The sequence below is a fragment of the Squalius cephalus genome, assembly GCF_949319135.1.
Source record: "Squalius cephalus genome assembly, chromosome: 1".
In the NCBI taxonomy this organism is placed as follows: domain Eukaryota; kingdom Metazoa; phylum Chordata; class Actinopteri; order Cypriniformes; family Leuciscidae; genus Squalius; species Squalius cephalus.
In genome coordinates this window covers 34,154,589-34,179,818 of record NC_137122.1, presented here as the reverse complement: position 1 = coordinate 34,179,818, position 25,230 = coordinate 34,154,589, and the positions used below count along the sequence as shown (strand labels likewise).

Genomic DNA, 25,230 nt, shown 5'->3' with positions numbered 1-25,230 from the left:
CCAAAACTTTCCAAAAGAGGGGAAAACATATACAGAAACTGATTACGACTGTCAGAAGAAACAACGATTTTTCAGTTATTCTCTCAGTTGTTGTATTAGTAACACCCTCACAGCATTGTTTTCTAGATTTTGGTCAGTTAATGCAAAAAGGCAATGAAACATAGTGAAGTGAAGGCAAAGTATGTTAACCATACTCTGATTTTGTCCTCTGCATTTAACCCATCAAAGTTAGTGTACACACACACACACACACACACACACACATGGAGCAGTGGACAGCCATTCACTGCGGTGCCCTGGGAGAGATTAGGAGGAAGTATTACTTAAATTAAAATGAAAATGCATTACTTTTTATGCAATACATTACATTAAAATGCAGTACTTTTACATTTACAACAAAATATCTTAGTTAGTTTTTCAAATAAGCAACACAAGTTACTTTGTTTTGTTTTCCCATTTATTTACTGACACCTCTGTCAGTTGTATGTTGAGAAATTGTAAGGAACATACAGAGGTGTTGTGTGTAAACTTGAAGCTTATTTTAGCCTAGTTCTAGACTAAATGTGAGTATTTGATCATCTAATTACAACAACAGATTCAGTATTCCTCAAAATGAATAAAAACAATGAAATGAAAACTCAGAATAGATATATTGTGCATTGAAAACAGTCACTGCAGTCGGTGGGAACTGTTTACTCCTCGCAGCATTGCGCTCGGTCGGATCTATTTCTGTGTAGCACCCTTGTGCTGTAGTGATTATTGCTGTCGCTTGTCATAATTTGAGGTAATGAAAGTGGAAGACGGTGGATTCGTGTCTGTCTGTTTATCTAACATTACGCCGCTGCAAATGAGCTATGATCATTCAGATACATCGTTGTTATGAATATGTAATGTTTATGGATGTCTGCAGTTGAACTCTCAGCTAGAGAAGTAGTTTTCTGTATGTGACAGTTTTTCAGTGCGAAAAGTCGCAATGGATCGATCATTAAACTCTGACCCTGTCACTGTCATTACAGCTCACACTGAAGGTAGGATGCTCTAATGACACTTTAACAGTATTTTATGATTTATATTATTTTTTATCCTGACGTGTGTGTTTTTTCTGTATAGGTCGTTTTCAACGCTGGAGAATTTGTATTGGGTTTTGGTAAGTGAATCTTCTGCCAACTTTGCTTAAAGTGATACGCAATATGTAAACTAATCTTCATTATCTCTATCTAGGTTACTGGGACTTTGCAATAACTTTGCATATGTGGTGATGCTGAGTGCAGCACATGACATCTTACAAAAACAGGAATCTCAAAACACAACAACACCTGTAAGATATTTCTGAGATTTGGCTATGGTTATATTGCTAAAAAAAACAGTTGCCACAACTCCATCCTTCCCTTGTGAAAAAGAAGTGTGCTTAATTGTATTGAATGTGCATGAGTACTTTGAAAAAAAAAAAAAAAAAAAAAAATAATAATAATAATATATATATATATATATATATATATATATATATATATATATATATACAAATATATAAATGTTTATTAACAAACGTAAGTATACATTTAAAAAGTGCACTTTGTAATAGTCAACTTTTAAATCACATTTCAATATTCTTTAGTCATGCTTTTAAGAAGTACACTTATTATTTTAAAGTATTGACTAATATGCTAAATATTTAAAGTAGATATATTTTACATGTACTAAATTGCAGCTTAATCATTACAAATGTGTAATTACATGTATATTTAAATACATGACATTATGTTTTAGTTTACCATTAATGCTTATCTGTACATTCAGCAGTACACTTCAGTCATATTTCAAAGACAATAGAAGTAATTATGAAATTGCATAGGCCTGGTTTCACAGACAAGGCTTAGATTAAGCCAGGATTAGGCCATAGTTCAATTAGGACATTTAAGTAGCTTTTATAAATGTGCCTTAGAAAAAAAACATTAACTAATTGTATTTATTATGAATTTAAACTATAATAGAATTTCCGAAAACATTACGTTCAGTTCAGACTTAACATATTCTTTTAAAGTATATTATGTCACTTACTCTTTTTAAAAGTATGCTAAAGTGTACTTTTTCCACAAGGTTTGATTACTCATGTTTTCTCGTTTTTTATTTTGTTCTCGCACTAGACTCCAGCTCCAAATGGTACTAACATAGAGATCGGGAACAGCAGCAACCGCTTTGACTGCAATCCTGTGTCTACTGCGGTACGTCTGTCTTTCTTTCTCTCCGTCATTCCTTGTTTCAACCGTTCAAACGTGTCCCTCGTGTTGTCTAGGGAGTTAAGTGTATTTTTTAAATATTTGTTCAGGGAGTGACACTGTTTTATTTCTGTTTCTAGGCTGTGCTGTTGGCTGACATCTTACCCACCCTCATAATCAAATTCACAGCACCTTTCTATATACACAAAGTGCCTTATGGGTAAAGTTGACAAGCACTTATTTATTTTATGTCTAACAACCGTCAGCATCTTCAGACAGGTTTAGCTGCGTAGATGTTGAAATTCTGTCATGTAAGACAGTGATAAGAGATATGGATAGTGTGCAATAGTGTGAGAAATCAATGTCAAACCTGCTAACAAAGTTAAAAGGATGAATTTGATTTGATTGTAGCCCTGCACAGTGTTTTTTTCTGTTAAAGGGATAGTTCTGTGAAAGACAAAAAGGAATTATCCCTTTAATTGTTAATTAATATGTTATTTTCTTTCACTTTTATTATGAACAGTTTCCGTGTTTTGGTGTGTTTCTTTACGGCAGTAGTCAGCTTCCTGATGGTGTCATTTTCTTCAACTGTATCGATGAGCATAACTGGTAATGAGCATGTCCTCTTGTATTGGATTAATGAGATCTGATAAGTGCTGTGATGATGAACCTCTGAATCCTTCCTCAGGTGTCGTCTTTGCCAGTATTAGTTCAGGATTGGGGGAGCTTTCCTTCCTCTCCCTCTCGGTGTTTTTCAGCAGGTAGCGTCTAGACACCCATTCATTCATACAAGCTGTTCCGTGCTGGCATATTTTTGTACCTGTTCAGTATGCACTATTTTTGATGTTAAAGTAACCATTATTTATATTAATATAACCGTATTATGTTAGTCTTTTGGTCATTTCATTTTGTGAATGTTCAGGTATTATCTGTGGTAGTAACAGCAGTTATTATGCAGTTTTGATCCAATAAGAGCCAACAATGCTGAGTACATTGCATTGTGAGATATTGCATCTAGTGTGCTCCAGTTTGTGAAATTTAGTTGGTTATAATATCTGGGTATTCTATGCATGCAGAAATTAGCATACTATGCACAGGATTCTCAAACCAAAAAAGTTTGGCTTCTGTAAAACATTTGTAAACAAATGAACACTTTTATTCTGCAAGGGTGCATTAAATTGATCAAAAGTGGCCGTAAATACATTAATAATGTTACACATTTCTACTTCAAACAACTGCTGTTCTTTTGAACGCTCTATTCATTAAAGAATCCTGAAAAAATGATCAAGGTTTCCACAAAAATATTAAGCAGCACAACAGTTTTCAACATTGATAATAATCAGAAATGTTTATGTGACACTGAAGACTGGAGTAATGATGCTGAATTACATTTTAAAATATAGTCAAATAGAGAAGTTATGTTAAATTGTACTATTATTTCAGTTTTTTTGGTCAAATAAATGCAGCCTTGGTGAACATAAGAGACTTTAAAAAACATTGAAAAATCTTACCGACCCCAAACTTTTGAATGGTAGTGTAATGACTGCATATTACAGAAAAAGTATGAATAATATGTTAGTATTCTATTCCGAGCATAGCCCTAGTCACTGATCTCAGTTTTACTAGCTGTTTATGTTTCTGTCTCTTTAAGGGATGTGTTAAGTGGCTGGGGGTCCGGCACGGGGGCAGCAGGAGTAGCTGGAGCTTTCCTCTACTCAGCATTTACACAGGCTGGTCTGACCCCCCAAGTTACGCTATGGATCATGCTGGTTGTCCCTGTTATTTTGGCTGTTAGGTCAGAATAATTTTCTCAACTCTATTGGTTGAACCTGTTGACCAAATCGATTGCATAAACATATCTTTTTCTCTCATGATTTTTTCCCCCAGCTATTTCTTCCTCCTGGTGTTCCCACCCTCGTTCCCACAGTGGAGACGGCACAATGTTGGTCACAGTTATTTCAGAACGGTGAACTCCAGGGAGAGACGCCCTTTAATTGAGGAAGAGACTGATACTGATGAGGACTCTGAGCCATCTCAGGAAGAACAAGGTGTGTACATTTAGGAACTGGTTGCTTGTATTGTTGCAACTTTTCATTCTCATGGTTATGTATATGAGGGTCCATTCAGATAACCGTGCTCTTCCTTCTGACAGAGGACCTTCACATCGGACCCCTAAACTTCACTGACCAAATATACGTTATTAAGGTTAGACCTGCTGTATGCATCTATATGAGCCTCAATTTGGTGTTTGTCATTTTTGCCTGATTATTTTTTATATTATTTATTTATTCACAATTTTATACTGACACTCATAAGGATGGATGCAGTGCATATCGTATAGTTTTTTTTTAGCATATCGGCAAATTTGTTTACGTCTCATGATTATCCCCCCCCCCCCCCAAAAAAAATCTAATTCCTATAATAGTTTAGAATTACTGAGATAAAATGAGTAATTTTCAGTTAGTCATGGATCTCTGTCTTTATTTGCATTTTTGTTCAAGGCCACTGAACATCAGAAATGCTGTTTATTTCTTTTGGGGTTACATTTTTAAAAAAAACATTACATTTAAAGTGTGAGCATAGCTTGTGTGTGTCATGTAGGATAGCAGTTTGTGCGTGTGTTTTTATTTTTGTTTAGTTTGCACCTTGTTGTGCTGCAGTCAGGAAATGCACTTCCTCTTTGAATCTTTTATTTTAGTGTTTGTTCTTACCCATACGATCTCTTTCAGGGCCTGCTGAAGTTTATTATTCCTCTTAGTGTGGTTTACTTCGCTGAGTATTTCATTAACCAGGGACTGGTGAGTGTTTTCTGTAACAGTCACAGACAAGTCAAAAAGAGTAAGACACCAGTAAAACTACCTGTGATCTCTAAATATCACTATATATTTATTAATCTCTCTCATTAGTTGGAGCTGCTCTACTTTCCTGACTCTCCTCTCTCACACGCAGAACAATATCGCTGGTAGGACACATGACAAATCTCTTTAATTTCATGACTTTTGAATTACACTACCGTTCAAAAATTGGGGTCGGAACTGCTTTAATTTGATTTTTTTTAAAACAGTGAAAACAATAATGTTGAGAAATGTTACTATAATTTAAATGTTTTCTGTTTTAATATATTTTACAATGTATTTTGAACTGTAATTTATTCCTGAGCTGAATTTTCAGCATCTTTACTCCAGTCTTCAGTGTCACATGATCCTTCAAAAAATCTATTTAGTATGATGATTTGATGCTCAAAAAACATTTCATATAATTATCAATGTTGACTTTTTTTTTTCTCCGTGTAAACCATGATACATTGTTTTCAGGATTCTTTGATTAATAGAAAGTTAAAAGAAACAGTATTTATTTGAAATTGAAATCTTTTGCAACATTATAAATGTCTTTACGGAGACTTTTGGTCAATTTAACGGAATCCTTGCTGAATAAAAGCATTTAAAAGCATTAAATAATAAAAGCATTCATTGATTTATTTAAAAAAATATTCAACCAAGCTTTGCATTGAAAAGATTTTAAAAAATTACAAATAGACAAGAAAGAAAAGAATAAAATACAGATACACAGATTGTTTGATTAAATAATAAACTTAATGAAATTATATTAAAATAAAATAAGGTACAATTCTTCCATTGTGCCCTAATAATGTAGACATCATAATTAGCATAAACATTTCGACATAAGGGGTGAATATATGATGAAAGAAATTCTCATTTTGGGGTGAAGTATCCCTTTAAGAGAACATCCCAAATCCACTTAATTTGGAGACTTTGGTTCTTCCGCCTCAAACATTATCAGTTGTGTTTTTGTTTTGATGTTGTTTCATTTTCGTTTGAATGCCAGCAAATGCTCAATGCACATCATTATCTCTCCTCTGCAGGTATCAGACAATTTACCAGATTGGTGTGTTTTTCTCCCGCACATCTCTCTTCTGTTTTAAGATCAGGAAAATTTTCCTTATGTCTCTCCTACAGGTGAGATCTGGTGCACAAGACACAACAGTACATCAACTTAGACATACATATGCAACAGTAAATGCAAGACAATAGAAAACATATTTAAAACTCCTCATGACACCGATTACTCTTTCTCTTTCAGTGTGTGAATGCTGTTGTGTTGGGTTTTGCTGTATATTACCAGTTCTTGCATTACCCATGGGTGGTCTTTATTATTGTCCTCTATGAGGGTCTGTTGGGAGGAGCAGCCTATGTGAATACCTTCCATTTCATCCATGAGGAGGTATGTGAACTTCATTCGAACCATTTGATTAGATCAGCATGTATCAGTCAATGGTCTCTAAAGCATTCTCTTACGCTGTGTTTCTGGACAGACCGCTGAGCGTGAGAGAGAGTTTGCCATGGCTGCAGCAAGCGTGGGGGACAGTCTGGGAATCGCTCTCTCTACAGCTGTCTCCTTCCCCGTTCACCAGTATTTCTGCTCTTTATGAGTCAATGAAAATGTGTGTATGTGAAATATAAAGACATTGAAAAATCCTCTCAACATCTTGATCAAAAAAACAGTACATTCCATTAAACTTTGGACTAATATGTTATTATTTAAATGAATATCTTCTTTGTAACTAAAAATCCTGGAATCAAATGTGTAATGTTTCCTAAAAGTATTAAAATATTTTGCTTGAGGTACTTGTGTGTTGCTCTAATCACCCACTAGTCCCTGAAATGTTACTGCCTCCATTTATAAAGCATTTTCATTTCTCTTTTTGTGGCTAACGGTGACGGTTGCAGGTCCTCACTCTTGGTTTTGTAATTGAACTTATGAAGCAAACGTCTGTAGACGTGGCGTCAGTGTGTTGCTTTCTTAAGAATCATTGCTTTCATTTCCCATTCCCTGCCAGTTGCATGTGATGTTTCAATTTAACTTCAATGGAAAAGTATTATAACCAGGCACTAGATGGTAGTACAGAGTTACAGCCGTAAAGGGAAGTCTGTGTGCTCTGAGTTGACAGTACACTAGTGTTGACAATAGAAGTCATTTGGAAATTACGCATAAAGATGTACCTAAGTTTATTAAAAAAAAATCACTATTTTAAGTATATTATTTCTGTAATAAGTATTCTTTTTAAATGTATGGGAAAGTTAATTTATTTTTTACAAGGAGTGAAATTTAACAACCACTCAGACTGAAATGTTTATTCCAGAAAAAATTATTTTGAACAACTATTATGATATGAATGCAGCTTTACAACCTCACAATACATGGACTTTTGTACACAACATGATAAAACTGGAGGGAAAAGAAAGCAAAAATGTTAATAAAAATGGTGACCAGTTATACACATATATAAAAAAAATATACAAAAAAGTAAACAAATGACTTTTATTTTGAAAATTCGTGCGTAACAGCTGCCATCTTGGGTATTTCTCGAAGGTAGCAATGTTCACGTTGCAAATGATACAGTAAACCAGGCGGAGGGATCGATTTAAAGATCAAAACTGGTGAGATTTGTCAATATTTTTTTGGTTTGCTAAATCAAACCCACAACAAATTATGTTACGCTAATATTAATTTCTGTAATTAAATAGGTATCTTTATTATCCTAAAAAGACATAAAGGTCTAGCTAGCTTAGCAGCATAATGAATGAGTGAACTTAGCAAACACTTTAGCATAATAATTTTGTTTTTGTATAAGTTTGGACTCATTGCAGTGTGGATGTCGCGTTATTAATTCATACTGTATTGCCATGACATGCCCGACTCGATGAGGGTCTGTTGGTGCTTCTGTCACGAACCGTGATTCACCACCATCGCGCAGACTCAGTCAGAAGTCTGCTGTCTGCTGTAATTATGTGTCAGTAGTTAGTCATCCATGTGACTGTGTGCACATTTCTCATCGAGTCTGGGTTGATTCGTGTGTGTAAACATGCCATCTTCCCTTTGTTCTTGCAGGAAGTGTCTGGTGTTAAACTAACAGTGTGCCTGTGGTCCTGTTGATAGGAAGGGCTCAGCAGTGCCTGGGTGCCCAGGGAGCCACTGCCTGAGTCCCTAGAGGTAGACACCAGACAACCACAGGACATGAGTGCCGCCAAAGGAGGTCTGGTCATCTTCACGGCCAACTCCAACCCCTCCAGCAGAGAGCTGGCCAGGAGGATAGCCGAGTAAGTTGCCACTGGAGGTCCATTATAACATGCCAGTTATATTGGGTAGTTAGGAAAAGTGGTAAGACATTCATTCTCCAACAGCAGATCTGAGCTGGAACAACTGTATTCTTTTGAGTACCAATGGTTAGTACCAAATTTTAGTACCATATTTTTTTTTTTTTTTACTAAGAGGTGTATTTTTCTATTTTAAAATACACTATCTTTTAAAGGTTTGAGGGTCAGTATTTTTTCTTTCTTTTTTTAATACATCTATTTAGCAAGGATGCATTAAATCAATCACAGAAAGTGACAGTAAAGTCATTAGTGATGTTACAAAAGATTTATGTTCTAAATAAATGCTGTTCTATTCATCAAAGACAACTGTGTTCACTTTTATAAACGTTCTCAGCATTTATAATTATGTTTCTTGAGCACCAAATTAAATTAGCATATCAGATTTTTGATTAAAAAAAATGCAGCTTTGGTGAGCATAAGAGGCTTTTTTTTTTTTTTTTACATTACAAAAATACAGACCCCAAACTTTTGAATAGTAGTGTATGTCTGGATGAATCTCACAAAGGCTCACATTTAATAAATAAAAACAGTATATATTTGTATTTATATATATACCTCCATGCAATGAATAAACATCAAAGTTATGTTATATTTTAACTATGGGTCTTTCTAGTCTAACTGAGATTTACATCTTGTAACTTAAATATCAAATACGGATGATTTCTGCTGTGTGTTTCCGTTTAAGTTGTTATTTTGCTTCATATTCCCCTAAACATTTGTTCTTGCACAGGCGGTTGGGTGTGGAACTTGGGAAGGTGCAGGTCTATCAGGAGGCTAACAGAGGTGAAGGCCTGTTTTCTGCTCAACTTTCTATTAAATATCTGCTTTTTTAATCTACACTAGCGGTGGCTGTAGCTGTAGTGGTTGTTCATTCTTTGCGTGCCATACTGGAGAGAGTAGACAAAACAGAGCAGGGATCTGAGCTACTATTGGCTAATTCAACTGACAGTCTTTGTTTTGGTTCATGCTTTTGTATTGTGAAATGGAGATACGCTTATACTCCCACATGCAGACACTGTGGTGACATTCTCCCAGCATTCCCTGCACAGTCAAATCTTTGTGCAAACTTTTAAATAGCTAGTCTGTTTGTGTGAAGTTAAAAAATTTATCGTGGACCTAAGAAAAAAAAAAAAAGTAACATTTCTTTTCCCACAGAAACACGGGTCCAAATCGAAGAGTCTGTGCGCAGCAAAGATGTTTTCATCATTCAGACTGTGTCCAAGTAAGAAACCTTAAACACAACAGTAGGAGGCAATCATTTTTTCATCATGTAAAGACCCTCTAATTTTATATATATATATATATATATATATATATATATATATATATATTTATTGAAATAATTTTTAATTAAATTATTAATTAAAAAAATTTTTTACAAGAAAGTATTGCTATTAGTATTTAAAATGTTAAAGCAACACCAAAGATTCTTTTGTACCTTAAAATAATGTTTCCAAAATCGTTTCAGTGGTTCATCTACTCGTAACAGGGTGAACGGCACTTGCATTCGCTTTGCGGCCCAATATCGGCTCTAACCGCACTATGCAAGTTTGCCAGATCGGGTAGCGGATCTGTAGTTCGAATGAGACATAAGAAACTACAAATATGACTTGCTTTACGGCAAGCGTTACAATAGCCGATAGGTGGAGCAAGGTTCTGGCTGGTACATATAAATGGAAGATACCTAGCAGCCAGGTAGCTTTTGAATTGTCATCATGACGGAGTCTGCAAATAAAAGGAAGGGTATGATGTCGGAGGAGGCCAAGAAAAGAAAACGGGAGCATGATAGAGAAAGAGCTCGAACTAGAGTGAACATTGGACCGGCTTACACTCTTTGGCGAGAGCTGAATGAGGCTACAAGATGTAAGACTGATGGTCACTTGGCTTTGTTGCTACTGGACTTGTAAGTAATAATCATTTCTCTACCTTGTCTGTGGACATCGTTATTTCCAAAGCCGGTGCTGGATAAACAAATAGCGACGGTGGGCAAATTATTTACGACAGCGGTAATGAACAATTCCGTTTCCAACCTGTAGGGGGACCGAAGAGGAAAAGTACTTTGGTGTAGCTTTAATGGTTTAACATAAGTCAAAAGAAAAGTTGACTAAATGGGGAATTTTTTCAGTGAGATTAGAACCATAATCAACTTCATTTATTTATTTTTAATCTCCGAACTAGTTTTTTTTTTAATCTAGAGCCCTGTTTTGACAACTCAAACCTTCTGCAGCCAGTGTGTAGCATTATGCAGATTCATGCAAATTATCCCTCACTTTGACATTGATACTGATGTTACATATACAAATCTCCATGTATGCAAATTAGTTTTCCTAAATCCCAGTCTTTGAAACCTTCCTTCCTTCCCCATCTGCAGAGATGTTAACACCACCATCATGGAGCTGCTCATTATGGTGTACGCCTGCAGGACGTCCTGTGCTCGGAACATCATCGGCGTCATTCCCTATTTCCCCTATAGCAAACAGTGCAAAATGAGGAAGAGAGGCTCAATCGTTTCTAAACTACTTGCCTCAATGATGTGTAAAGCAGGTAAATGAGTCCATCTGAGACTAAACTGTCCCTTCATTTGTGGTTTATAAGGAAACTGGGCAATTATAGTCTAACTCTGTCCAATGTGGCTGTGGGCAGGTCTGACTCATCTCATTACTATGGATTTGCACCAAAAGGAAATTCAGGGTTTCTTCAACATTCCAGTGGACAATCTCCGGGCCTCACCGTTCCTGCTACAGTACATACAGGAAGAAGTAGGTCCTTGCTTAACGCTTGTCTGGATGCCATCCATGAGATTCCTGTAGATACTGTAGTTGTTCTTCCCGTTTGTCCTGTCAGAGCCTTCAGTTTGAATAATAGGTCAGTCCATGTTATGTTGCTAATAAATAGAAAGCAGGACAGAAACCGGATCTATCAGACGCTGAATTTTCTCAGAATAAATTTCTCCACTCAAGCTTATGCATTCATTTATTCATGATAAATTTTCTCTCTTGCTCAGATGGAAGGTCATCTGCCAATAGTTAATAATGAACGTTGACTGTATGAGAATGCATAATATATGTGTGTATGTCTGCCTTTCCTTTTAGATTTTTTAATCGTTTTTTTACTTACTTTGCCTCTGCATTCAGATTCCTGACTACAGAAATGCTGTAATTGTGGCCAAATCTCCAGCAGCAGCCAAAAGGTAAAGTTATATCTTTTGCGGTGTCATGTCATATGAAAGATCCACAGGCCTTTGAAATAGAGACTTGCAGGAGTAATTGACTAGTCAAGTATTTGTTCTAGACCAGCTAGTAAGATTATAATATTAAATAATATTACCTTCCCACCAAATCCCTCACTTAAATCTCACTGATGCAACTGTATGCATTGGGTGGCACTGTGCAAACATGATGTTGAGGTAATGAAAGATGATGATGTGTGCTTTCAAATGCATCCAAGTGTGTCAGTATTTCAATTCCTACTGGTAAACTGGTACAGTCATGCATCCCACGGGATAAAAAAAATTGGTTGTAAATGAGAAATTCAATTAATAAAACATTGTCTGTCACATGGTGATATAAATTTGTCTCACAAACAACATCAAAACATCTATATAAAATAGACACAACAGTGGCAAAAAATATAGATGATTCATAAATAACTTAAGTAAGGGTGAGGTGCAAAGTTTGTATTTTAAAAAAGAGGACAGTGTAAGACACTGGTTCTCAACCAGGGGACCGGGCCCACTATAGGGGGCCTCAGCAAAATTCCCTGGGGGTCTTGAAATTATGTAAATTTGGTTATAAATGCTCATCCCTACCCGATTAACAGGATTTGGAGTAGCATTTGTGGCTCTATTTCTTCTTTCGTGTCTGTTCCTTGGTTTGTGTCAAAACGGTTTAGTAGAGCCACATGGGAAAAACATTGAAAACAAATTCTGTGTCTGTCCTTTTACAGGGCCCAGTCATTTGCTGAAAGATTGCGGCTGGGGATCGCCGTGATCCACGGTGAAGCCCAGGATGCAGAATCGGACCTGGTGGATGGACGTCATTCCCCACCCACTGTCAAAAACAGTGGCGCCATCCATCCAAGCCTAGAGATCCCATGTGAGAATCTCATCTCAGCAAACTCTCTCAGTCTGTTTGACTTTTTTTCCCTGACTATTCCCTATTGTCTTTTTTTGTTCTTGCATAGTGCTGATTCCCAAAGAAAAACCCCCAATAACTGTTGTGGGAGATGTAGGTGGACGAATTGCCATCATAGTGGTGAGTTCAAGATGATTTGAATGTCTTCAGGGTGCTATTTTAAGTTTATCCCTCTTCTTAACCTGTTTTGTTTTGTTTTAGGATGACATCATTGACGATGTCGACAGTTTTCTAGCAGCAGCCGAAACTCTGAAAGAAAGAGGCGCCTACAAGATCTTTGTCATGGCTACTCATGGAATCCTCTCCTCAGATGCCCCCCAGCTAATAGAGGAGTCCGCCATAGATGAGGTCATCATAACATCATTTAAATTTGAGGTTCAGAGTGACAATTGTGTTGTCATGAACTGACTTTCTGATGTCTTTCTGCACAGGTAGTTGTCACCAACACCATTCCGCACGAGATCCAAAAACTCCAGTGTCCCAAAATAAAGACGGTGGATATCAGCATGATCCTGTCAGAAGCCATTCGCCGCATCCACAATGGAGAATCCATGTCTTACCTTTTTCGTAATATAGGCATGGATGATTAGCAGGGTCATGTACAGTCAGTCTTAACACGTGCACAGAGGTCAAGACTTTTTCTCTCCCTATTGCCTGCATCATTAACCATTTTTCCTTCTGTCGCCCATTATAACTGCGTCACTTCGTTGTATGTGTAATATTTTGAAATAATAATTGTACGTTCAAAGAACCGGGATGTTCTGCTACATGATTTCAGTGTCCTAAAATGCTGATGTCAAAGCGTATAGAGGTTTGAAGTGCAGGAATACTCAACCTCTTGAACTGAAATTTTGGCACTTTTATATGATTTTGAAGTACTGGATTTAAAGGCACACTATGCAGTTTTCGTTTTTCTCAAACAGCGACCCCTAGAGTCGCTGTGGAGTACTTGTATTTTACGTTACTGTCGTAAATACCACACACGCAGAGCCGTCTCTCCACTCTTCCAACCGCGCTTTCTTCGTTTTCTTCGTCGACTCTGCCATGATTCACGTCTGAAATGCAGGCTAGTGTCTTCCATAGAGGCTGCTTCATATGTTGTTGATGTATGTGACGTAAAGCAAGTCGTGATTCTCGCAAGATTTGGCGGGACGCCTCCTCTCAAACCTGCATTGTTGGTTTTGCCAGCGGCGTCCCACCCCCTGCTTTGCTATAGGGATGATTCGCCCTAATACGAGTTCGTTTACCATCGAAATGATTTCGAAGCTGTTATATTAAGGTACAAATCTTGCATAGTGTGCTTTTAAAAGAAGGACCACTGGATGTTCAAATTACCTCTTCGGTTCTTTTTAGCCGTAAATCTTCTGTCTTGGATTCTTTCTTTTTTTTATATAATTGGAGAATGGACGACTCCACTTTGTGGCCAACAATTACAAAATGTTACCATTTATAAAATCTATGCTGTGACATATCAGTGTCAGTGCCTCATGACTTGTGTAAATATTGGGCCACTAGTAGTTTTTGTGTTTCTGTCTGGTAATGCTAAGTAGTGCTGATGTTAAATTCAAGAATTACTTTGTACAAGGCAAGGAAACTAATGTACTTGATTGAATGTGCCCCCCCCTCCCCCACTAGATTATTCTACTAAAACTTTAACTTGAGAGCCTATTTGTTTTTAAGCATCTTTGCCTCATAAATGTTTGATCATAGTGGCAAGAATTTCTAAATACATTGCCTCAATGAGAACTTGACTTCTCATTTTCAAATGAAATGCAGGGTTTTTGTTATGTAACCAATATTTAAGGCTTTTGTATTTATTTACAGCACTTGATGACAATAAATAAACAAAGAATATCTGGTGTCATTGTGTGCAGTGTTTAGTTAATGATCCACCCTTTTCTCATGCTGGCTGATATAAGATTGACAAATAGGTTAGCAGAACTAGAGTTTCAAGTTTATTGTACCATGCTACTCTATGCTATTCACTGGCTTTTGAGATCTGACTTAAGTTGGTTAAACTAAGTTTACTTCAAAGTTCACCAATATAATTAGCCAACAGAGGGCAGTCAACACCTCACAGAACTCCCTAAACAAATGATTTTACAGTATGCTAGCAACACCAAGGTCATAGGTTTGATTTTATGCACAAACTGTGTAGCTTGAATGCATTTTATGCAGATTTGGAGAAAATCCTCTCCCACATGCATAAATTATGCTGGTGAATTTGATTCGCTGTTCAGTAGGCACTGGCAGAACCCTTATCTAGTAGTAACTTGGATTTGTTAAAGGAAAATAAAAGATGGGGGTTTAAAGGGATGAAGAAGATTCCCTACAGTTCTATTAATTTCATTAAATGACACAGATAAGCAGCAGTGAGTTAGACGATAAAGACTGTTCCTGTTTGCATAATGACTAGCACCCTGAGGACAGAAGATACTTCTGTTATGGATATGGCAAAGACTCTGTTTCAGCAAAAATGTCTGTAATGGGAAGTACCGCTCTACAAAGCTTAAGATGTATGAACCAAGTAATCTTGCGGCTAGTTTCAAAGGGAAGTAAAAAATCCTGATATTTCCTCTTTTCCTGCAAATACTTCTTATAGAGATATTTTTAACTAAGCAGGGCAGCAAACGGTTGTTCTTTATGTCTGTATTTAGTGAGTGACCAGTTTTGAGTTGCCTACAAATGCATGCTCAAACCTAGCTTTAAAGGGATAGTTCAGCCAAAAATAAAAATTCTGTTATTCACTCACCCTCATGTTTTACAAACTTTCCTTCTTCTGTAAAACATAAAAGTAAAAAAATATCCCAGTGATTTTTTGTCCATACAATGAAAGTCCAATGTTGATTTGGACCCTATTGAATTACATACATTCGGATGACTGAATTGAACTATCCCTTTAAGAAAATCAAACATTGTGGTTAGCAAAACAAACTGCAACTGCATCATTACTAAACTGGCAGGAACCCATTATGATAATGAACAATTATAAGCATTCTTAGGTTAGGTGTGAGGTATGGTGATGCTCTTCTTTATGAAATGGCGTCTCAAGTAGGCCTTTGTCAAATTAACTGCTTATATGGCCCTTATTTGCCTGCTCTGGAAGCATACAACTGATGTAGACTTTATTGGAAATATATTTGGATGACTAATCTAACTTCCATGTAAATTACCCAGCAAAGGTCCCTAGAGTTATGGCCTCAACATTTTGTAACACTACAGTCTGCCACAAAAGAGAAGAGCTGTCAGCAAAAGCAAATTACAGAGAAAAGTTCTGATACTTCCTGATATTTTAAAACCCGTTATAATACCGAAAATATTATTCATTCTTCTAGATGGCTAGTTTGTTAACAACAAGAAGGTCTTTATTACATGGAGTAAGGTATCTGTTAGCATTAGCATCCTTATCATCTCAGTGGTAGTTGCTTGTCTGGTCCATCTTTGCACGTGGGCTCTTAGTTCTGCACACAACTGTTTTTCACTTGAACTGTACATGATATGTGATTAAATCTGGAGTTTCCGGAAAATGACATTACAATAAAGATAGTAGCTGACACCACAAGAACACTGACAGTCACAGGCCACCTAAGAATAACTTAAAAAGTAGCCAAACTGAATGAGGTTATGGTGTGTAATAAGGTTAAATCATGTTTGAAGCTGCTTCAATAAGTAGCAATGATGGTAAAAAGTCTTCATATAAATAAAGGAATAAAGTCCAGTCATAATCAAGTGGATTCTGTCCTGGAAGGTCTGTTTCAATAATTCAATAGATGCGTGTGTACAGTCTGGGGGTTTCTAATCTTCAAAAGTCTGGAGTTTTTGACCTCAATCTAAATGAGTAACACTCATATCCATTTCCTTTAGTATACCAATTAACTAAAATCAGCCCATAAAAGAATCAGGAAATAACATGTAATGCAAATGGTGAACTATATGTGATGATTTAATGAGGCCCATAATTGATCATTTACAATAAGTTGAATTAAAAAAAAATAAAGCATTTACATATTAATAGCTTTAGGGACAATCATAAAGCTTTATCTAAAAGTCTGTGTCTGCAATTTACATAAAACGTTCACTTTAGAAAAAACTTGTTTGTATAGGGAAAACCCTGTTAGCTTGAGTGCATTGTAGGAGGGTGAAATTCTGTTTGCTAAATGGAATGAATAAAACAAATCCTAAAATAACATAGTGGCTTTTTGATTTCTATTGAACATCATTACATTTATGAAGTCAGTATATGCAACCATGAATTCGAACTGCAATTTGTTCCCTTATTCTACTTGCTTGGTGGAGACCCTTTAAACGCCTGCTTCTTTACTTGTCCTGGACATAAAATTCCAGATGAAGAGCAGCTATATTTTGTAATGGATGCAGAACGTTTCCTGGAAACGTTTGGCTGGTCTGACTGCCTGATCCTAGGTGCAATCAGCTGGACCTGAGGCTGTTTTTGGGGAGAGATGGGACTGTTTGGTGAGGGGACTGTCCGAGGGGGTCTCTGGGGAATTAGTGTTGACCTAACTGGAGCGATTCCTCCTGTGGACAATTCTTCAGAAGATGGAAATAATGTAAGGCTAGGCTTATTCTGCCCCAGTGGTTTTCCAAGTGATGGCAGCTTGCTATGCAAGCCAGCTTTAGGAGCTTGCAGCCTGAATGGGCGAGTGTCTGCTTTGCTGATGGTTAACTTAGTTAACCCTCCTTTTGCTTGAATAGGAATTCTGGATGATTTTTGATGTGGTTGCTAGGATGAAGAACAGAATATTTTAATGATATTATCCTTAATGCAGTTCTCCGAATTGATTTCTAATTGAACTAGTGCTTGCTTCTTGGTAGTAGTACAGTAAGAAATGCTTACCTTCCTAACCAGACAGTCCAGCTTGGATTTAGCCTCTGGCAGGATCTTGTTTATTTGATTTGTACAAATATGTTCCCCTTCTTGTTTCTCCTCAACCAGAGCTGTTGGGTGGCATGTTTTCTTCTCATTCCTACTGTAAACATCATGACCAATCTTATTTTCTTTACGTTTTCTATCTTTTGCAGTTTTTGGTTCTATAGGCTCAGTTTTGCTGAACGTTTCTTTGCTCAGTGCAGCTCTTGGCCTTATGGGATCAGAATTGTTCAGCTCTGTCTCTTGGGGGTCCGAATCCTCTAATATCAACAGCTCAATGGATTCAAACTGTTCAGGCAGTTTCTCTTGAGGATTGTGCTCCTCAGAGTTTACCTTTAACACTGCTGGACTGACCTCATCATTCTGCAGCCTTAAATGCTCTTCAGATTTGAGGTTGGATGGATGATTTGATCCAGAATCTAAATAAGTCACTGGATTTTGCAGTTCCTCACTCTTAGGCAACTCTTCAGACTTTGTTACCCTGGTCTCCTCTGGAATTACAGAAGTTATATCTGCTTTAACTTGCAGCATTGAGCTAGATTCACTGCCTGTTGCCAAATGCGGTTTGCTGATAGCATTCAATTCTGAAGGTTTGAGTATTAAATCTGGACTTTCCTCAGACTGTGGGTCCTGTTGTGGCAGTATAGTAGTTGACTCGGGTAATTGTGCAGATTGTCCCTCACATATTAAATCTAGACTTACCTCCGGTTGTAAATCCTGCAGTTGCAGTTTTGCAGTTTTCTCAGCTAACTGTACAAACTTTCCCTGACATATTAAATCCAGACTTATTTCAGATTGTAAGTCTCGTAGTGATTCCTCACTCACTAAATCTAGACTTGCATCAAGTTTTAAGGCTTGCACTGGCTCTTTTTTAACTTTCTCAGATAACTCTGCAGATTCTGCCTTGTTCTGTATCTCTAATTTCTCCTGAGATGCACTTATCTTATGTTCTTGTAAACAGTTACTCATCGATTTGCTCTTTACTACTGGCTCTGAGGTAACTTCAGACAATTGTTTTTGGTGTCTGTGATTTTTCCTATTCAGTTGAGTTTGAGTAATATCCTCAGACCCTAAAACTGCCTTAATTTCATCTGCCACTAGGTGACTGTCAGTTGTTATTTCTAGTATGTGTTGAAATTCAGGCTGCTCCTGTCCAGAATCCATTTTAGGTTCATCTTTTTCTTTCATGCTCTGACAGCTTACCTCGAATAGTTTCTCAGCTTCCAGTACGGGCTTCAGTATTTCCAGAGGTTCATTCAGGCTTAAGTTTTCAACTGAGTTTGGTTTCTCATGAACCATACCATGAATATCTGGATTCAAACCCACTGTGTCACTGCATTCAAAGTATTCCTCTGAAGAGAAGTTGAAGCAACCATTAGGAGTCTGTGAGAAATAGCAGATTTCACTATCATTGACTGGTAGCCTACTATCATTTATTGTGATAACTCTGTCACTTTCTTGGGCAAAGGTGGTTTCGGAAGTTGCAGTTGTTGTTTTGAACTCTGTAGATAAGAAGTTGAAGACAATACTGCAAGAGGTTTTCAAAACTTTTGGAGTAAACAAGGTCTGTTTAGTATCCAAATCTGTACGATCTTGAGTTGAGGATGAATTTGAACAAGGAAATTCCTGCTCTTGATGACCATTTTTGATTGGATTATGCAAAGATTCTTGTGTTTTTTCAGCCACAAAAAAATCTCCTAAAGACCTTAAGTCAGCAACAGGGCTAAAACAATCATAGTATACATCAGACAATGAAGAGATGCTGGAGTCACAGTTAGACATTTGTGTACCATTCCAGCCATATTGGTTTGTCTCTGGTTTTGTATCTCTGTGTTCTTGAGTGGCAACATCAATTAAGACTTGGTCATCAAGGCTTTGCTTAACAAAAGGGATGTCTGGGACTGAAGATAAGTCACAATTAGTTTTGTTGTACACTCCTGATGATGATTTAATGTCAAGATCGTCAGAGGTTTGAGCAGGACATTTCAGAGGTTGTGTAGTAACCAGGGTTTGCTTTGTAGCTGAGACTCTATCGTCTTGAGTAAAAGACGCATTCGGAATTGCATTGGGAAAGTCTTTTTCAGAGTGAATGTTTTTACTCTGCAAAGATGTAGAGATGTCAAATATGTCTTTTTCCATTACACATAGTTCCTCTTTATCAACTTTATTACAGGCAAGCACATGCAGAGTTTCTGGCTTTTCCAAAGGCAAGATAAGATCCTCATTCCGGCTGCTTGTTTGATGTTGATTTTGATCAAAATTCTTCCGAGCTTCTCCTGATGTTTGATTCTGTGCTGGAGCTTCAGGATAAGAGGGAGTTTGGGATATGGGTCCAGGACAAGCCCTCAGATATATAGACTCCTTTGGCTCATGAAAAGGATCCTTGAATCGGATGGCTTGAGACACTTCGAAGAGCTCTGAGCGCATTAGGTGAGCTAGCATTGGTTTGTTGGAGTCTCTTATGTTAATGAAACCAATGACATCACTCGGTGGGTCAGGATCAGGCCAGGTCGGCACATAATTGATCATGTTCGCCTTTTCCAAGTTTAGAAGTCCCGGGTGAATAGATGGCACCACTGGGGTGTCTTTGATTTGTTTGATGACTTCCGTCTGATTCTTTGAAATGTTGTTCTTGGCACTTGTCTGGTCAGATATAGGTCCATTGGTAGTGAAAGCACAGTTAAAGACCAGAGAGTATTTTGGGTTAATGAGCTTGAGTGCCTTGGTTGCTGAGGGAAGTAGAGTTGGTACCGCCTGAGGGAGGAACTCAGGTTCAGGCTCACTGCTCAGATTAATCTTGCTCAAGCACACTCCATTAGACATCACATACATGTCCTGAAACAATGCGTCAAATGTGTCGACTGCTTGGCCAGAGAGAACAGTGATGATGTTTCTGTCCAATCTAGAGGCAGACCATGTGAAACTGAAAATAAAGAAAACCTTTTATTTGAATAATTATGTATATTATGGATGTATTTAGCTAACAGAATAATAAATTAGGTTAGGTCTAACCTTGTTAAACTGGGTTGACCGGACTTACCTATATGACCCTGAGACTGCTTTGTCTCCGTCAATAAACATGAACTTCTGGCTTTGGCTTCCACACACTCTCTTAGAGGATCGACTGAAAAATTGTGCCCCACTGATGTTGCGCACTCTCAAGTTCTGATGGAAGAAGAGAGTTCAGCATGTTTGGTTAATGCGTGGATGAAAAAATATCCACAACTAAAAGAAATTCTCTCACAATGGCAACTTAATACAAAATGAATACAAAAGTCAGACAAATATTGTATTAGGGTATAACAGAAATGATCTACAAACAGAGTTTTATGTGTACCATGAGGGATATTTGAAGGTATTTTTTAGACATAGGCTACGTTCACACTGTCATTTTTTGGATTTGACAACCGCATTTATTTACAGGAGTGAGTCTCGAAATGTCACATTAAAACAGAAACTTACAATAGCATCTCGAACACTGTCTTAATGAACGTGTGACAGGAGTCACACAGTAATATAAAAGATGGTGACATCCATAAAACTGAAAAGTCTTATCACTTATGACAAGACAAGAGTCCAATTCAGCGGCGAGTTCATCCATCAAACCTTCATTAACTGACAGCAGCTTTAATATCGGGGTGGAGAGCGAAGCATTTGAGACACGCGTAGAACACAAAAATGACAACAGTGACTTAATCTGAAACCTTCAGATGACACACAGCTCATATCTCCGTCAGTATAAGTTACCGGAAGGGAAACCACACATGAAAACCCGCAACACACGGTAGACACGTTTGTGCATCGCAGAGCAGCTCTCTCACACTGTATGACGTCATAGGTAACTAGTTGTCCAGTCCGGATCTGTTCACACAGCGGAGGTTTTCCGAGAATGCATTTGTGAGTCCTGAAATTGTTCAGATGTGAGTTCAGTTATAGAAAGCGGTTGTCACTCTCCGTAAATAACCGTGTATGAATGTAACCGTATTAAGGACTGACAACCGTATTCTGCTGCTGTGTGAATGTGGCCATAGTTTCTGACACACTACATGTTTGACTTGGTTTCATCAATGACAGACTATTAGTATATGATCACATTAGCAAGTAAACACACAAGAAGGACAAATTTTCCTTTATATCACATCTCTGTAATGTTTTCACACTTACGCACATTGATGCTAATGCTGAAACAAGCCTTTTGTGATCATGCCTTTATCACTATTCACATTTCAGTATTTAAATTTCCTGTTTGCTGTTGGGTTTGTGGTGCCTTTAGGTGTCTTAGGTGTCTTTACACAGACAAAGCTAATATCTCAAATATTCAGGTCAACCGATTCACATATAAAATTCTGTAATAGAACAGATGTAAATATATTTGTAAAAATTACTGGTATAAACACTACACATCATTCTAATAAATCCATTACTATCACTGATACATTATAAGATTTTATGTTATTTCAAAAATGTGTTGCAAAATTATTTATCATCAGCAGAAATCTGCTTCAGTCTCAAAACAAGAGCATCAAGAGTCATTAGCGCTCACAGTTGCCTCAGACGGTTTGGAAAATTAGACTTTCTGATTTGGAGAACTTAAGTTAGCCTATCTCTCGGTTGTTTCTACTCATTAAACTGCAGGCGTTTAATAATATTTTCCTTTTCCGCTAATAAATATTTAATCTTAAATTGACGGTCAAATGATTTTCTTATATTAATTGTGACATGCCTTGAGGTGTCCAGTGTGCATGCCTGCTTTCTCACACATTCTCAGAAAATGCTTTACTCCAGTGGCCTCCAGCATAATGTACACAGCAACCTTCCGCTTGTAGCTTGCATCCAGAAGATCTTTGAAGATGTCAATATCTGTGAACAAGTCCATGACAATTGCAATAACCTGCAAAGGGACAAGCATTGATGAAAACACAAGAACTTTGAGGTAAAAAAAAAAAAAAAAAAAAAGACAGCACATTGTAATATATCTGTCAAAAACATACTGTAATCCAAATATTAATTCATGCAAATAAAACTGTGCACACAGATTAAAAACTGGACATTCTTGAAAAATGTATTCAAAGTAGCCTAATCACAACAGCAGATTTGGAAAATTGCATGCATGCGACACTGTGAGGACTATCCCAAATAGAAGCTATAGGGTCCAATCATGTATTTTCTTTATTACAATTTATATTAACAGCATACTAATTTGTGATAAAGAAAATAAAAAATAAAAAAGAGGCAAGATCTGACAAAACGTAGTTTATTTAAATTAGATTTAGAATGTCAAATTTTCAATGTGAAATGTGTACATATAAATTTTAGTTTTGTTTATTTAATTGTTATTATAGCCCATATTATTTACTTAATATGTATATCTATCGTTAAATGAAGTGTTTTAAAATCTCACTTTATTATTCTAAGAGTCAAAGTTTCAGTAGGTACCCACCCAGCCTTACGACTCAGAGGGGTAATAATGACATAAGCCTGTTTTATGAGATTGAGCACACGTGTAGATCTCTACATGTTCACTGGACTTTGATCAGTGTCTTATTCACCAGAGGTGTGAGTCACAACAAAAATCACAAAATCATATTTTATCCCCTACCTTCTGTGCTTGGCCGATCATTTTTCTAACGACCTCTTTAATATGTGGCTGACCCTCATAAGGGGGTTGAGTGTACACTTGGACACGCGTCACTCCGCGGTAGGACACCCGGTCCAGCCACCCGATGTCCAGCTGTGGGATCGAGCAGTCCGAGCGGTCGGGCCAGTACTGCAGGGAAATATCTTCCCCATCACTTTCCCCGTATAGTTCAGCGTTATTATCGTGGGAACCCGGGTTATACACCTCCACAGTGTTGAGGATCCTCTCAAGTTCAAGGTCCGATAGAAAGCAGCGGATGTTCTTTGTTTTGATGTAGTCCTCAAAGGCGTCCTGTCCGTCATGTATGAGTGTCTCCAGCGCGACCCTCTGTTCCTCGCTGTAAAAGAACTCCGGCTTGGACTCGTTAGTGCGCAAGTTGATGTGATTGTCATCAAGGCACTGAACCTGTGACAGTGCCATTACTTATTTACGTTATTTTTAACTGCATTTAAAAGCTTTTGCGTAGGCTATAATTTTGTAATTGAAAAAGTTTAGTTCAAATATTTTAACCAACAATGTTAAATAAATATTATACACAAAAACTAAGACACGCGCTCTCTCGCTTCTGCTCATCTAGTTGATCCTGTCAAGAGTATGAATGTGTGTTCAGTACGTCAGGCACAGATGCAAGTACAGGTAAGCGCAAACACCTCAGTCACGTGACTGACTATTAACCAATTGTAAAAGAAGCCCAACAAGCTTTATGGTGTTACTAATCGTCCTTTAGTAGTTGGGAAGTTTTCTACGCCAGTTTGAAGGTAAAATGAACAGCTATGTCGTGCTAGACTTGTAAATATAAGTTTATTATTTTTAATTTAAGTCTTAGTATCTAATTTTATAAAAATCCAAAAATGTAAATGATTTAAAATGACACAGAAAGCCTGTGGTTCAGTCATACGATGCATTTCAGAGATTGCTGTGAAAACATGAAACTGCTTCATATAGGCCCAGTTATTTAAAACATGGGCCATTGTATAAATAATTCATATTTATATTTGTTTCTAATGCTAATTATGTCAATAAAAACATGCGTTGTTTAATAAGGACTACAGTAAGGATGATAGTTTAACATGCTTTGCGAATTAGAAATTGTTGTAGCCCATATCATATCAACTTAAATTTTTAAAAGCACACATTGGTTTAAAAAATCACATCTGATGTATGATTGTGTGTAATTTATGTTGTAATAAAGTAAAATTGACCACCTTTGGTTTTTTTTTTGTTACTTATTTTTTTATTTTGAATATCCTTCAAATCTCCTTATAATTACTTCCAGTCAGAAACAATATCCTGTACAAGGGTTCATAGCATTCACACGCTCTTACGTATGGTCAAGTCCACAGGAGAATATGTACAGAAGTACAAGGAAGAGTAAAAATAAAAAATAATTAACAACATTTAAAATTAACAATGTGAACAGAAGATCAACTTAAAGTTCCCCTGGCAGATATAATCAGAGTTAGTTCTAACGGTCCTTCATCACCGTCATTAATGGTGCCCATCTTTCAATAAAAAGTTCCCTCTGTAATCTCAATGAATATGTCATTTTTTCCATAGTGTAAATATTTCTTAAAATTGTTAGCCATTCAGCTTGGTTTGGCAACTCCTTTTAAAGCCATTTTATTGTTTTCTTTGCTGCTATACCAGTAATATCTGTAATAAATACATCTTTTTCCTACTGTATCACAACTGGCTTCATCCCTAGAATTGCTATCAGAGGGTCTCTTATCAGTTCAATATTCAATACTTTATTAATAATAATGTAACTAATGTAAAAATGGATTTCCAAAAGTTATCTAACAATGGGCATTGCCAAAGAATATGTGAGTGAGTAGCCATTGTCTCTCCACACCCCCTCTTACATTGACTTGATTGATTCGGATTCATTTTAGCCACAACTTGTGGTGTTCTGAAAAATATGTTATTTATCTTCCACTGAAATTCCTTCCACAAATTGGCGTTCGTGACTTTGTGAGCCCGAGTACATATCTTCAGCCAAACTTCTTCACTTATTTCGAGCCGTAGCTCTAATCCACTTGTCTTTCACATAAAATGAATGATCTTTTGTCATTGAAGCAATGATTCTATAAACATTGGTTATTGGTTTCCACATATGTTCTCCACCCTGAATTTTTAATAAATACTGTTCTGAAAAGGGAGGGCTCTATTAATCTGTTCC

General features: G+C 37.0%; 3 protein-coding genes across 6 annotated transcripts; 2 read left to right on the top strand and 1 right to left on the bottom strand.

Moving 5' to 3' along the window:
• Positions 1 to 719: 719 nt before the first annotated feature.
• cln3 (CLN3 lysosomal/endosomal transmembrane protein, battenin) lies at positions 720 to 7,270 on the top strand. The gene is made up of 15 exons (XM_079872539.1): positions 720 to 1,028; positions 1,111 to 1,147; positions 1,222 to 1,318; positions 2,145 to 2,222; positions 2,357 to 2,436; positions 2,740 to 2,825; positions 2,905 to 2,977; positions 3,868 to 4,011; positions 4,104 to 4,264; positions 4,369 to 4,421; positions 4,946 to 5,014; positions 5,123 to 5,178; positions 6,100 to 6,193; positions 6,318 to 6,458; positions 6,550 to 7,270. Exons 1-15 carry the CDS (start codon positions 974 to 976, stop codon positions 6,664 to 6,666), a joined length of 1,341 nt encoding a protein of 446 aa, XP_079728665.1. The 5' UTR covers positions 720 to 973; the 3' UTR covers positions 6,667 to 7,270.
• Positions 7,271 to 7,581: 311 nt separating this feature from the next.
• On the top strand, positions 7,582 to 14,068 carry prpsap2 (phosphoribosyl pyrophosphate synthetase-associated protein 2). Of its 4 annotated transcripts, none has more exons than XM_079872673.1 (11): positions 7,582 to 7,675; positions 8,175 to 8,335; positions 9,123 to 9,175; positions 9,548 to 9,614; positions 10,764 to 10,936; positions 11,036 to 11,151; positions 11,527 to 11,582; positions 12,338 to 12,486; positions 12,575 to 12,645; positions 12,727 to 12,873; positions 12,957 to 14,068. In XM_079872673.1, the coding sequence occupies exons 2-11, from the start codon at positions 8,253 to 8,255 to the stop codon at positions 13,113 to 13,115; spliced, it is 1,074 nt and encodes a 357-aa protein (XP_079728799.1). In that variant the 5' UTR covers positions 7,582 to 7,675; positions 8,175 to 8,252; the 3' UTR covers positions 13,116 to 14,068. The 4 variants fall into 4 exon arrangements, with proteins under 4 accessions (XP_079728799.1, XP_079728801.1, XP_079728798.1 ...); XM_079872675.1 differs by having other exon boundaries at positions 7,596 to 7,675; positions 8,175 to 8,461; XM_079872672.1 differs by having other exon boundaries at positions 7,596 to 7,675; positions 8,127 to 8,335.
• Positions 14,069 to 15,871: 1,803 nt separating this feature from the next.
• On the bottom strand, positions 15,872 to 23,662 carry fam83ga (family with sequence similarity 83 member Ga). The gene is made up of 5 exons (XM_079872292.1): positions 23,013 to 23,662; positions 22,137 to 22,304; positions 20,454 to 20,578; positions 17,381 to 20,336; positions 15,872 to 17,266 (listed from the first exon to the last, which is right to left on the bottom strand). The coding sequence occupies exons 1-5, from the start codon at positions 23,469 to 23,471 to the stop codon at positions 16,805 to 16,807; spliced, it is 4,170 nt and encodes a 1,389-aa protein (XP_079728418.1). The 5' UTR covers positions 23,472 to 23,662; the 3' UTR covers positions 15,872 to 16,804.
• Between the last annotated feature and the right edge of the window lie 1,568 nt (positions 23,663 to 25,230).

Bases quoted from the DNA above. Each gene is read 5' to 3' on its own strand.
- fam83ga (XM_079872292.1), bottom strand. From the start codon at position 23,471: ATGGCACTGTCACAGGTTCAGTGCCTTGATGACAATCACATCAACTTG. The intron at 20,337-20,453 runs GTAAGTCCGGTC...CTTTATTTTCAG, and splicing joins GCAGTCTCAGGGTCATATAG to TTTCACATGGTCTGCCTCTA. The intron at 17,267-17,380 runs GTAAGCATTTCT...TCTTCATCCTAG, and splicing joins TGGACTGTCTGGTTAGGAAG to CAACCACATCAAAAATCATC.
- cln3 (XM_079872539.1), top strand. From the start codon at position 974: ATGGATCGATCATTAAACTCTGACCCTGTCACTGTCATTACAGCTCAC. The intron at 2,826-2,904 runs GTAATGAGCATG...ATCCTTCCTCAG, and splicing joins TGTATCGATGAGCATAACTG to GTGTCGTCTTTGCCAGTATT. The intron at 6,194-6,317 runs GTGAGATCTGGT...TTTCTCTTTCAG, and splicing joins TCCTTATGTCTCTCCTACAG to TGTGTGAATGCTGTTGTGTT.
- prpsap2 (XM_079872673.1), top strand. From the start codon at position 8,253: ATGAGTGCCGCCAAAGGAGGTCTGGTCATCTTCACGGCCAACTCCAAC. The intron at 8,336-9,122 runs GTAAGTTGCCAC...GTTCTTGCACAG, and splicing joins CTGGCCAGGAGGATAGCCGA to GCGGTTGGGTGTGGAACTTG. The intron at 12,487-12,574 runs GTGAGAATCTCA...GTTCTTGCATAG, and splicing joins TCCAAGCCTAGAGATCCCAT to TGCTGATTCCCAAAGAAAAA.